This window comes from Pelodiscus sinensis, chromosome 9, assembly GCF_049634645.1.
Source record: "Pelodiscus sinensis isolate JC-2024 chromosome 9, ASM4963464v1, whole genome shotgun sequence".
Taxonomy (NCBI): Eukaryota; Metazoa; Chordata; order Testudines; family Trionychidae; genus Pelodiscus; species Pelodiscus sinensis.
This window is the reverse complement of record NC_134719.1, coordinates 62,095,193-62,109,252: the sequence shown is the minus strand read 5'-3', so window position 1 is coordinate 62,109,252 and position 14,060 is coordinate 62,095,193. Positions and strand designations below refer to the sequence as shown.

The 14,060-nt window shown below is 42.0% G+C and overlaps 1 protein-coding gene across 6 annotated transcripts in view; it reads left to right on the top strand.

Moving 5' to 3' along the window:
* RABGAP1L (RAB GTPase activating protein 1 like) overlaps positions 1-14,060 on the top strand; it is a 414,231-nt gene that overhangs the window by 63,417 nt on the left and 336,754 nt on the right. For 5 of the 6 annotated variants that reach the window (XM_075936918.1, XM_075936919.1, XM_075936921.1 and 2 more), the window contains exon 11: positions 168-312. In XM_075936918.1, coding sequence (XP_075793033.1) covers positions 168-312 — 145 coding nt within the window. Of the gene's footprint in view, positions 1-167; positions 313-14,060 lie in introns of those variants that run through there. The other variant, XM_075936923.1, reaches the window with a different exon arrangement.

Below are 14,060 nucleotides of genomic sequence, written 5' to 3'. Positions count from 1 at the left end.
TTTCTTCTTCCTTATATTACATTCAGCAGTGTCATATATAAATCTCAACCCACATGTATAGTTCTCATTGAAATTGGATAGAGTTTTGTCCCCCCCACTCCCAACTACTGTGTCAATCCTTAGTGTAAGCCTAACATTAAAACTCCGTTTTGTGTCTTAATTTTTAGTCTGAAGGGAAAAGCCACACAAACGCTGGGGATGCCATTTACGAAGTTGTAAGTCTACAGCGGGAGTCTGAGAGAGATGATGAATCAGTCAGTCCAACAAGTGGAGGGGTTCCACTATCGCCGCAGGAGGATGAGGCAGAAGAAGGTAAAAGTAAATGAGCATGTACTATTCCCATATATGCTACTGTGTTCCTAGTTTTTCTGCCTTTTATTCCCATATAAAAGAAACAAAAAGTGCATCTTCATACCAGCAATAGTGTCAGACACTTTAGATTGTCCTTTCTAGACTGTGTTATTCAGATGCTGCAGCAGACAGAGTGCATCCATATAGTACTGTGCGTCAAAATTTATCATTCCTTCTTACCTGCTAGGCTAACAGGATAGCAAGCCTCTGTTAAAGAGGGTTTCCACCAATCAGAGTCTGTTGTTTGCTAGAAGCTCTCGTAATTAACAGTGAAGCCAAGAAGCTCTTTGCTGTTTATAGTAGTGATGATTTCTGACTCAGTCTCTGGTGCCTATGGATTACTTTTTATGTAACTTAAAAATTATTTGTGGATTTTTTTTCTGTGTGCTTGCAATCTATCCTGAATATATTTCAGATGTATACTAAGTGTTCTTTATGCACCTTGTTTGACGGAGCAGTCTTGAATAATTATTATTGCACTATTTATTCCTTTTCCTCATGGCGTGTTATTGAGAATAACAAGTGATTGTTAAAGGATTTAATGAACACTGTGCTATTAGAAAATAAATATTCTCTAGATATTGTCCTCTTGTTACTTTGTACAACAGCTTTCTTTAAAAACGGGGTAAATAATAGTACAGAGGTGTGGATAGCATGAAAAATAAAATGGTGAGTTAAGTTTAATGTTAGTTTCCATATGTTAAATTGAAAATACTTGCAAAGGAAATAATCTTCTTTTTAAAATTTCATTATGATGTAATACTGTTCTCATGGAAACTGCATTTAAAGTACTTGCCTAGAAGTTATTGATCCTGCTAGGTGTTGAGATTAAATGAGTCACTACCAGTTGTTCTAAATACATTTCCATTCTTAAGTACCTTCTTTTGCAGATTAATCAGTATCATGGAAAAATATAATATTTTCCATTCTGATGGCTTTCTTTTGTATTTTTAGATCTTGAATTTGTTTGTATTATTTCTGTTTAAGGTCCAGGACCATAGATACATGTCTTCATATTTGTTTTCTCTTTACCTGGCCTTGACTATGGCATGCATTATATTTTATAGGGGCTTTCCCACTTCATAGGCTAACAGTTGATCCATGTATGGTTTGGGAAGAGGGTTATTCTTTGTTCTTTATTCTCCACTCCATTAGCTCCACCATTCCTCATGATTCATTGTATGACATATTAGCCTGTAATATTATTTATTTATATAGTGCCATAAAAGTGTATGGTGCTTTATTTGCAGCCTGAACCTGCTTCCTTTCTCTATGCAGTTCTCTCAATTTCTGCCAACTGCAGGACTAAGCATGGTCCTTTGTAAGCTAGATGATTCATGCCATAATTGAGAGTGGAAATGGCACTTGAAATATGGGACAAAATATTCTTTCAGTTCATACGTGAAGAGAGTAGTTGAGTAGGACTTCTGTGCTGCTGTTTTGTTTGCAGGCCAGGTGTAGCTTTTCTTCCTATTCTGGTTTCAATGTCATTAGCATTTTAATGTGATTGGGAAATATATTAGTGTGTAGTAAGAGCAAGAGCTTATATAAAACTGGGTAATCTTTTTCTAATACATAAATCATATCTTTGTTCTTACTGGTACTTTGGTTTCATCACACTGACTTCCAGAATAGTGATAGAAATGTAGCCGTGTTAGTCTGGGGTAGCTGAAGCAAAATGCAGGACAATGTAGCACTTTAAAGACTAACAAGATGGTTTATTAGATGATGAGCTTTCGTGGGCCAGACCCACTTCCTCAGATCAAATAGTGGAAGAAAGTAGTCACAACCATATATACCAAAGGATACAATTAAAAAAAATGAACAAATATGAAAAGGACAAATCACATTGCAGAACAGGAGGGGGATGCAGGGCGGGGGGAAGGAAGGAAGGTAAGTGTCTGTGAATTGATGATCTTAGAGGTAGGGAGAGTGGGATGTTTGTGAGTTAATGGTATTAGAGGTGATAATTGGGGAAACTATCTTGGTAATAGGTGAGATAGTTCAAGTGTTTGTTGAGTCCTTTCTGGAAAGTGTCGAATTTTAACATGAATGACAGTTCAGAGGATTCCCTTTCAAGTGCAGATGTAAAAGGTCTTTGTAGCAGAATGCAGGTGGTTAAGTCATTGAGAGAGTGTCCTTTCTGGTTAAAATGGCAAGAAACTGTTTTTTCTTTGTGATCTTGTCTGATATCTGTTTTGTGGGCATGAATCCTTTGGCGAAGTGTCTGAGATGTTTGTCCAATGTACATAGCAGACGGACACTTTCGGCACATGATAGCATAGATTATATTTCTGGATGTGCAGGAATATGTGCTCTTGATCTTATAACTCACTTGGTTAGGTCCAATAATGGTATCAGCAGAATGAATATGTGGACAAAGCTGGCAACGGGGTTTGTTGCAAGGGAAGGTACCAGGGTTGGTATTAGTGTGGTATGTCCTTTGGCGGTTGGTAAGAATCATCTTGAGGTTAGGTGGTTGTCTATAGGAGACTATGGATCTGTCTCCCAAAGCCTCTTTGAGTATGGTATCCTGTTCCAGTATAGGCTGTAGTTTATTGATAATGTGTTGGACAGGTTTAAGTTGGGGGTTGTAGGTGATGACAAGTGGTGTTCTATTGTTGGTTTTCTTGGGTCTGTCTTGAAGTAGATGGTTTCTAGGTATTCGTCTGGCTCTTTCAATTTGCTTTTTTATTTCTCCGGGTGGGTAGTTGAGGTTTATAAATGCTTGGTAGAGATCCTGAAGCTTCTGGTCTCTGTCAGTGGGATTAGAGCAGATGCGGTTGTATCGAAGGGCTTGGCTATAGACGATGGATCGTGTGGTGTGTTCTGGATGGGAGCTGAAAGCATGTAGGTAACTGTATGAGTCGGTGGGTTTTCTGTAGAGTGTGGTGTCTAATTTTCCATTGTTGATTTGTACTGTGCTGTCCAGGAAGTGGATCTCTCGTGTAGAATGGTCCAGGCTGAGGTTGATAGTGGGGTGTAGGTTGTTGAAATCTCTGTGGAATATCTCCAGTGTTTCTTGGCCATGCGTCCAGATCATAAAGATGTCATCGATGTACCGTAGGTAGAGGAGGGGTGAAAGGGGACGGGAGTTGAGGAAACGTTGTTCTAGGTCAGCCATAAAGATGTTAGCATACTGTGGGGCCATGCGTGTACCCATGGCTGTGCCGCTGATCTGGAGGTATAAGTTGTTCTCAAACTGGAAATAATTGTGGGTGAGAGCAAAGTTACATAGGTCTGCTATCAGGTTGGCAGTAGTGTCCTCTGGGATAGTGAGGACTTTCTAAAAGATCTTTCTAAAAGATCTCTGCAAAATCACACAGTGGGCCATTTAGGAATTTTTCAAGTGCACATAAATTTTCATTACTTTTTATCACTAGCACTGCAGCTTATATTTCTGTCAGCTCAGTCATCAAATCTGAGAGCTGGAGGCGGCACAGAAATGTTCCTTTGCTTAGGTGATCTCTATAGTCTTATTTAATTAATATTAACAGTTTGCTTGTCAAAGCAAAAGAATGCATTGAACCTCCACACTAAATTGCCTTACTTTGCTAACAAGATTGCTTAATTCAGACTATAATTTAACTAAAAAGATATCCAGATGTATATTAACTAAACTTTCTCTTATATGTTGTTGGAAGAGGTCTCAATTGAATTTAATTAGGGTATCTGTGTTCAATTTCATAATGCATGGCAAAGTAGTGGGCGGGTAAATTATTAATGTGCAATTTTGAACTTTGACAGGGTCTAAGGCAGGACTGGTTCAAGTACACTCATATAGGGGTGTCCTTTGTAATTTTTTTAAATTTCCTCTCCCATTTAAAATTGCCCCAAGAGAAGTCCCCAGACAAAGAGCCTTGAGAAGCCAGGAAAGAACCGCAAAGGATGCATCTAGATGATGGAGGCAGGACTCACCTGAAAGCGGGGGTTTGCAGGCATCCACTAGAAAATGGGCACTATGAAATAGCTGTTAGGGTGGAGACTTAGAAGGCATGATGAGAGGCAACATGTAATGAAGTTAGGCAGTTGGTAGGTAGTGAGGAAAGACAATTCTCCATTACTGCTGCAAGTCATCTATGACCAAACTTCAAGTTTTAGTATCCCTCTCACGTGCCTGGCCAAGTCTCCTGAGAATTGCTTCTTAGGACATGACAGGTCTGCTTTTTGGAAGGCTAAGAGGTGGCTGGGAAGGAAAGCAGTTTTCAGGCCTAGGAGGTATAGCACAGGTTTTCTCATGTTCATTCCTTATAGTGTGTGATGGAGGAAGGAAGAATAAGTAGGCTCTGAACAAGGGAAGAAAATGAAACAGTTGCTCAATACTGTTGAAATGGTTGCAACTAAACTGGTCCTCCCTGTTTTTCTTTCCACTGTGTGTTGTATAGTCTTCCAGAATTAGTCTTGGTGCAAGCTCACTGAATTGAAGGCATTAGCTTCAGTTTCCTCTGAACAGACACTTGGGGGAAGGAGTATAAATTGGTTGCTTAGGAGACAAGAGTTGGAGACTGCTTATGGGAAAGCAATGTCTCTTGCTTGAGAGCCTAAGACTGGATTGATTAGGGGATGGGGAAAGTTATTATTTGTGAGTTAATTTATTTTTATTTCTAATGAGATTTGCTACCCTTCTAAGGCAATCCTTGATGACTAAGTCTGTTTTTTGTTTCTGCTGAATCAGTCCATCAGCTCAGTGCTCCTTTGACATAAAGTTGCTATATAGCAACTAGATGTAAATTATTTCGCAAATTAACTTGTCATCATTATATCTCTCACAGTCATTAAATTGTTATTACAATGATGGCTTCTGAGTTCTTGATGTGGTTTTGCATGATTTCAAAAACTAAGGCTTCCTGCTGTTGCCCACATAAAATTATACTTAATATTCAGTACTTTTAGAAAGTAGTTCAGAAGTAGGAAATTGATAAGTAAAATTCTTTCTTTACAAATGTGCCAAAATTACACAAAAAGTTGAATTTATTTAGTGTATAGCAACTATAAGGTAGTTTCAATGACACTGTTTTCCTAAGTAAACTTTTTATTTTTGTTAATTGACAAAGAATAGTCTTCAAAAAGCAATGCCTCATTTAAAAATAAGTAATGTTTTATTAGTCAGGTGGCACTAATAGTAACTTGATAAGGAAGAAGCATCTACCCAAAGGTCAGTCATCTTGTAGAACATTTTTATGATTTCCTGAATGCATTGCTTATTGGAAAACGTAGGGACAGTCAGCCTTTTGGTATAGCAACAGATCTTGTAAAGATGATTTGGCCTCCACCATAGCTGACACACCAGGAATTGAATTGGACGTCCTTCAGACATGAAAGCATGAGTGTGTCTGATGATGCAGAAGGAAGAGACTGTACTATAGGGGCCTGTTGGAATGTGATTAAATATACAGGCAGTCCCCGGGTTACGTACAAGATAGGGACTGTAGGTTTGTTCTTAAGTTGAATCTGTATGTAAGTCGGAACTGACATCCAGATTCAGCCGCTGCTGAAACCGACCAGCGGCTGACTACAGGAAGCCCGAGGCAGAGTTGCTCTGCCCTGTGCTTCCTGGAATCAGCCACTGATCAGTTTCAACAGCGGCTGAATCTGGACGCCAGTTCCGACTTACATACAGATTCAACTTAAGAACCCCAGGTGTCCCCAAGTCAGCTGCTGCTGAAACTGATCAGCGGCTGATTCCAGGAAGCCCGAGGCAGAGCAACTCTGCCTCGGGCTTCCTGTAGTCAGCCGCTGGTCAGTTTCAGCAGCGGCTGACTTGGGGACGCCTGGGGCAGAGCAGCTGGGGTGCTGCTGGGTTGCTCCAGTAGCGCCGCTCCTCCGCGCTACTGGAGCAACCCAGCAGCACCCCAGCTGCTCTGCCCCAGGCGTCCTGATTCAGCCGCTGCTGAAACTGACCAGCAGTGGCTGAATCAGGACGCCTGGGGCAGAGCAGCTGGGGTGCTGCCGGGTTGGTCCAGTAGCGCCCAGAGTGGCGCTGCGGGACCAACCAGCAGTGCCCCAGCTGCTCTACCACAGGCATCCCGAGAAAAGCCTGGTCTGCTGGGGAGGTGGGGGGGGAGGGGCGCACTAGCTGCGTCCCCTCTCCCCCGAGCAGACCAGGGAGTCGCAGGCGGCAGGACCGAGACGTGCCGCAGTCCTGCCGCCCCAGTCCTCCACGTCTCCCTGGTCTGCTGCACCCCCCCCCCCATCCCAGCAGACCAGGGAGACGCGGGGCAAAGCCGCGGAGGACCGGGCGGGGGGACAGCCCATACGCGCCGCGGTCCCACTGCCAGGGTCCTCAGCGGCTTTGCTCCGCGTCTCTCTGGTCTGCTGGCCTCCCCCCCCCACACCAGACCAGGGAGACGCGGAGCAGCTTTTCTCGCCCCGGAGGATGCAGGCGGTGGGACCGCGGTACATCTGGGTGTCCCGCCGCTCCCGTCCTCTGGGGCGAGAAAAACCCCGTTCGTAACTGCGGATCCGACGTAAGTCAGATCCGTGTAACTCGGGGACTGCCTGTACATGAATTTTACTAGGGAGGGAAATATGAGTTTATTGGTAGCAACCTGGGTTTGTAGAGGTAGAACTTCAGGAAGGAAGACCAGATGTGCAGCAGAATTTATCTCTTGGTCCTCACACTATTTTGAGATGTCTCTACTTTGTTCTTGTTTCTTGAGAGCAAATGTATGTGAGGTTTGAGACATGGAGGAGAAGGTAGTGTTACATGTAATCACCATGAAATTTTAAGATGAGAGGGAGAGCAAATTGATGAAAAGGCATGAAAGCTGCCAAGAAAGCGGAGAGAGTTTTGTATTGGAGGGCCCAGAAAGATAGGATAGAGTAAGCAGTGTTAAATTATGTGATCATCTTAGATTGTGGTAAAAGAAAAAAATGCCACATTGCCAGTGTATGAACAGTTTTCATAAAACGTTTACTCCATATGTAATTTTTTAACACTTTTTTGTCCTCAAAGGAAACCTGTCAACTCTTTCAAAAGACAAGCCTGGAAACTTAAATTTAAACTCTGCTAAACTCCAAACCCTGTGAACTTAATAGGGACTTGGTTTTGTGGCTCATTCTAACATTATATAATATGCCAAACTGCCTTCTATCCTTGAGTGATCGCTTCAAATCCTTTATGAATAACAGTCTATCCCTCGATTGCCCACTTTGTTTCAAGTGATCACTTCCAACATATTTCCTCTTTATGTTAAGTCTGTCCCAACTGGTATTTAGTGCAGACACTCTGATTTACTTCCCCAGACATGAAGAGCTCCGGGTAGCTTAACAGCTTGTACCTTTTACCAACAGAAGTTGGTGCAGTAAGAGCTTCTCAAACATCTTGTGAGTCTCACACACTGGGACTAATATGGCTACAGCAACACCGCAAATACTTATGAAGTTGACTTGGAAAGAAGAAAATATGTGGGATTGGGCAGGGACAGGAAACAGCAAGGGGGAAGAACCTCAGTGCCATTACCATGGTCTCCGGGGCAGGAGAAATGAGGATGAGAGTGATCGGAAGAAGGTAGTATCTCAGAATGAATTCCCATTTTTGGGCAATTGCATAAGAGCTAGTAAATTACACAAGAACATTTTTGGGAGAGGGAGTAGACCAGTGCTTCTCAAAGTAGTCTGCAAAACAACTTTCAGATAACCTGCTAACTGGCCACTCTGGTGTGTTTATTAACCAGCTCTGCAGCCACGGAGCATCACAGTTCCCATGGGCTCCGGTTTGCTGTTTGCAGCAAATGGGAGCTGCGGGAAGCCAATTTGAGAAACAGTGGAGGAGACAATTCTTCATTTTCATACAAATTAAAAATAAATTTCTGAAATTTTGTTTCATTCATAAGAACTATCAGAACCCCAAAATAGGCTGCTACTGAGTCCTCCTTCAACCAAACAAAACTTAAATATGCTTTGCCGTTTAATTCTCATTGTTCTAATAAACAATGAAAAAATGTTAAATTTATGAGGAGACTTTGTTAGAGACTAATTGTGTCCCATGTTCAATCAGATAAACCTTTGTTGCAGTCCCAAGAGATTTATCTTTTTATACAGCAACTTCTAATGAGTGGGCATCCATAGCATCTCACTTAAAAAAAATTACATTGGAGATGAGTCAATATCTAATTTTTATAGGTTGTACATTATGTTCTTTAACATTAGACCATTCTTATAGTATTGCAATTTAACTTTTCCGTTGTTAAAAATACATATAATCAACCCCTACAGCAATGTTACTGTGCTATGCAGTAGTTTCTAATCCCTTCTGTAACTGGTGAAAAATTGAGTACAGTGTATTATTGTTTTCTTGCCCTGAATGATGTAACACGCACTTGATGATTTAATTTGATTTATGTTCATACTATAAAGTTACTGGATTCAAGTGTGAATTCTCAGTTACAAAATGTTAACATTGCAATGCAAAACATTTCTGTAGGATGGAAGCCTACCTAGAGTTGCAATGACACGTACATTTTTCACTTCAGTCGGTGAAATTTGGATTTTCATGACTGCTTCTCGTGCTTCTAAAATTATTTTAGAATGAAAGTTGCTGTGGCAGTAGTTTGGAGTTGGGGTCCTAGCTGCATGACCTCTCTTCTTCTCTCTTCTCCCTCCAAGTCTCTGCAACTCGTGAAAGTTTTTCTATGGAAACACATTTGTGATACAGGCGGACTGGGTAAGCATTATATGCGTGGGTTTTCCCCTTTCTCTGTCAAACCTGCTCCCCTTGAGCAGTAAGGGATAGTTTCCAGTTTAGGGCTTTTTTGTGAATGACCTTTTCCCTGTGTGAGTATCCTGATATTTCTGAGTATTTAATGGGATTCCATGTTCTTTGATTGATGGTCTCTCTTTCTATATTCCACATTTGTGCATCCATATGTACCATGTGGAGCACAGACCCTCAGCTGGGCATGGGACAGAGAGACATGGGTGATCATCCTCTACTTGGTGCCTGCCCCTCCAGTATGAGGAGAGCACCAGTTGGATTGGATAGTACTGGATGGGTAGGGTGGGAGAAGCTCCTGAGTCCCATCTCCCGTAGAAGTGTGAGATGGTGGGGGAAGCCCCAGTGCCTGGATCCCCACTGTGGTCCTGGAATTGAAGGAGCTCTGGCTCTCTGATGCAGTCTCAGGGCCCTGGCAGGAGAGGATGGGAGGACAGAACAGAACCCCAACCCAAAAAAGGATCCCCACCCCTGATCTAGACCATCTCTGACAGGTGTTTGACTAACTTGTTCTTACAAATCTTAGATGATGGCTAGCCCACAACCTCCCTGATTAATTTGTTCTGATACTGAACCACCCCTATAGTTTTTTTTGTAATGTCTAACTCAGTGGTCTCCAACCTTTTTAACCACAAGATCACTTTTTCAATTTAAGTGCAATGTAAGGTCTACCTCAAACCTAAATACCCTTTCCCCACTTCCTTCCTGCCCCTTCTCTGAGGCCCTGTCCTGCTCTATCCCTTCTCTGAGGCCTCACCCTGCTCACTCCATCCCCCTTCCGCCCCCATTCTTACTCATTTTCACCAGGCTGGGTAGAGGGTTGAGATGCAGGCTCTGATCTTAGCACAAGGACTTTGGAGTGTGGGTGGGGCTCTAGGTTTAGCCCAGGGTGGCGGGATTGGGATCCAGGAGGGGATTCAGGGTGCAAACTCTGGGGAGGAGTTTGGGTGCAGGGGGACTCAAGTCTGGGGCAGGAGGTTGGGTGTATGAGGAGGTTCAGGGCTGGGACAGGGGTTCAGGAAGCAGGCTCTGGCTGGGCACATTTAACTGAGATGGCTTCTGGGTGGTGAAGCAGTGGGGTTAAGGCAGGTTTACTCCTTCCCTGGCTCTGCACCACTCCTGAGAGCAGCTGGCATGTACAGCAATGGCTCGATGGTACCACGTGCTGCCCCTCACCTACAGGCACTGAGCCCTCAGCTTCTACCGGCCACAGTTCGCTGTTATTACTCAATGGGAGCTTCAGTAGTATCTGCAGACAAGGACAGCATGTGGAGACTCCCTGCTTTGCCTTTCTCAGGGGCTGTAGGGACATGCCAGGCACTTCCAGGAGAAGCAGTTACCATTGGGATAATGACTCCAGCCATGACAGGTTCGGCATTTTAGAACTCACCATTCAAAGAATTAAATTTAAGCGTAAGAGAAAATTGAAAATTATGAAATGCACAGACCAATCAAAAACCAAAAATAAGCCACTTTGCAAGCAGTACAAATAGTAACAACAATCCCTCGTGTGTGTTGGGTCAGGAGATGAGAGTGAGGACTGTGTGTGTTATGAGAGTGACATACACACGCAGTCTGTGAGAGTGGTGACCACTGGTCTAATCTAAATCTCCCTTGCTGCAATTTAAACCCATTATTTTCTTCTTCTGTCCTCTGTGGATAAGGAGAACAATTTATCATGCTTATCTTTAAGAAATCAAAGACTGTTATCAGGCCCCCTGCTTAGTCTAAACAAATCCAGTTTTTCAATGTTCCATCATAGGTCATGCTTTCCAAATCGTGACTCATTTTTGTTGCTCCTCCACATCTTTCTTAAAGTGTGGTGCTCATAACTGGACACAGTTCTCCAACTGAATCCTTATCGGTGCTGAGTAGAGTAGAATTACTTCTTGTCTCTTGCTTTCAACACTGCTGCTAACACAGAATGTTTTGGAATCTGAATTGTTACTTTTCAAATTCTGGTTTATCAACTCTGGTTCAACTTGGTTGGGTTTCTGGGATGCTTAAAAGTGGGGTTTTGATAGTTTTATCTGCTAATCTAATCAAAGGCTAAAATATAGTTACTTCAATTTATGCTCTGTAAAATTGACATTTTACCCTTTAAATAATAGATTACAGTAAATTGATGTAGCTTGTGCAGAGTGCAGAAACAAGCCTGCTCATGAGATTGAATAGCTGTGATCACATTACGCCTGTGCTGCGTTCTTTACCTTTGTTACCTATAAAATGGATATTTATTTTTAAGGTATCCCCAAGAGGGGCACCTTAAAGTCTCCAAGGGGAATGGAGTTATCTATGCCCTCAATAACCTCTGTGACCTTTTTTCTGCTGAGTGTCTGGGTTCTGATGCAAAATCCATTTTAAAGTTTTACTGTTATACCCTATATTGTTTGACTTAGATTCTTACTGTTCTGGTCTGCAGGGGTTAAGTATTACTCCCACAAGACATCCAAGTATCTCTCATCCCACTCTTTAAAAAAAAAAAAAAAAAAACTTCTCTTTTTTGCATTTTCATAGAGATGTCAAACTCAGATGGTACAGTATATTTTGAAGGAATTTACATTTATAGGAACACTTATCTATTGTGCAGCATTTAATTGGCTTTGTCATCAATGTGGGTGTAAAACTAGTGAACTGTAAAGAAAGTGATGCTGAATGAAGGAGTGGGGGAAATTATCTATTAAGATTTAAGTGAAGTATATACCAACTTTTCAATTTCCATGCTTAGCACCCTTTTAGGGTTTGGTATTCATGAATATATATGAGTGAAGTCTTCTTTTTGAACAAATGTTTTTACAAACAAATTCTTGATGCATAGATGACACTTGTGCAATGAGTAAACAAAAAATTGTTTTGAGTGAAAGTATATCAGGGCCTCTAAGATTTTATCTGAAGATGAGGAAGAAGCCTGAGATCAAGAGAGACAGGGCTGGAAATGTCCTCTGGCCCATGTTTGCTTCTGAGGCTTCAGGGAGAGATACTTGCTATCTGCAAGTCAGATGAGCTACTGCACCCACAATAACATCGCTGTAATCTACCATCACATCACCCCATGAAGAGGAGCAGAAGCAAGAAGGAGATCTGCTGGGAAAGATTCATCCAGAGGATGTCTCATCTGTGATGTGGAATTGCTGGTTCTCCTCTTTTTATTGTCTGTGTCACCATTGTGCCAAGCAATAGATTGGAAAAGGGGAAGAAGAGACTTTTCTGGTTATGAAAATTGTATTTGCTGTGGATGTGAAAAAAGTGCATCATTCACCATAATAGTTTTTAAAGCAGAGCCCATAACCTTATTTAAATTATTACTTTACTGAGGGTAACCACCTCAAATTACCCAGTAGGGTTTTCCATTGCAGCTCGCGTAAGTGGTATATCACGATGTGTTATAAACCTGAGTGTGGGGATGGTGGCCATGCCCCCTCTTTACTCTCTTGTCTCCTAAGAGATCCTGACTGGAAGCTCAAGTCTGCTGCCTCTAATGTGGAGAAGGAGAGAGAGTATGTGGATTTGCAAGCAGCGTGAGACAGATTGGCATGCCCTCTCACCAGACTGCGTTGTGCCCAGGGTCAGTGCCCAAGTAGTCCACTAGATTATAGGGCTCTCAGCAGGATCCTTTCTAAACTCTCAACTGCACTGGAATCTTCCAGAGCTGAAATAGGTAAACTTGAAAGTTAGACTCTTGAATTCCAGGTGGAAGGTGAAAAAAATCTCAGAGCAGTTTGCCAGTTTTGCCCTATGAGAAAAATCCTTTCCACATACTAAAATGATAGGCTGGTGATTAGCCTAGCTCCCATCATCACTGCAGACCCAGCAACTAGATTAGATGGAAAGAACAGTGCTGAAATAGGGAGCCCCACAATAGTTACCCTGTCCAGTCCAAAAACTGCATCAACCCTCCTTTATGCTCCACCACCAAATGGGAACCACATCCACCAGTGGCAGGTCAGATCCAGATGCCGCGAGTAATTTTCTCACTGTCCCACCCCCTGCAGCCTGAGGAGAGAGGGGAGAGAGAAGTAGCCCCCACATCATGAAGTCAACTTCGGTTGTAAGAGCAAAGCCACGTGGAACACTGTCTCAGCTGCTCCTAGTTGAGATTTCATCCTCTGTGCCAGAAGTCGTTGCCAGTGTTTCCAGCCACATCAAAACCATGACTTACATCAGCAATGGGCAACTTAGGGTAGTGAGTGGGCTGCATGAGCGGCCTTCCTTCATCTCAGTGGGCTGCAAGATTGTTATAACCAAGATGGTCTCCCAGGATAGGATAGTTTTACTAACTATGCTTGTGTACTTAGAATTTGCTGGTATGCTGATTGAACTGTTACGATGCTTTGATTAGATGCAGAGGCAGCGCCCAGCTCTCACAGTCAATGTTGTGTGTATTGAGCATGAACAAATATTTACTTGAATACTTGATACTTAATATTTACTTGAATGAAGAGTGTCCCTTTTTAGTTTAAAAAACAACAAATAGTCTAGCAGCACCTTAAAGATTAACAAAACATGTAAGTGGTATGAGCTTTCGTGGACACAACCCGCTTCTTCAGTTTGTCCTCTTTCGATCAGTGTACTTCCTTTTCTTCTAAGGCATTGTCTATCCTTACCCTACTTAGGTCCTCCACTTCTAGCTTCTCATTTAATCTGAGCAGGAGGATTGTGTTTAGAAATTATGGGAGTATGTTAATTATGTTTTTTCATTCACACACTCCATATTTTAATTTTTTTCTTGAATAGTTATAGCTTCATATTTGCTAAAATTATTCCAAAATATTTTGAAACAAATATTAGGATGGGGGAAACTATTTTACAGCATTTCTATCATTTAAAATTAATCTTCTGGCTAAGTTTTTTAAATATTACCTCTTTTCTCATAATCTTAGGAAATGAAATTATACTTCAGTGACTCACTTATGGCATAATTTCTTAGCACCAAGGCCTAAAATAACTAAGCTAAAAACGTGCAGGCCTTGCACTTCAATCCTGCTTATTTAGAGAC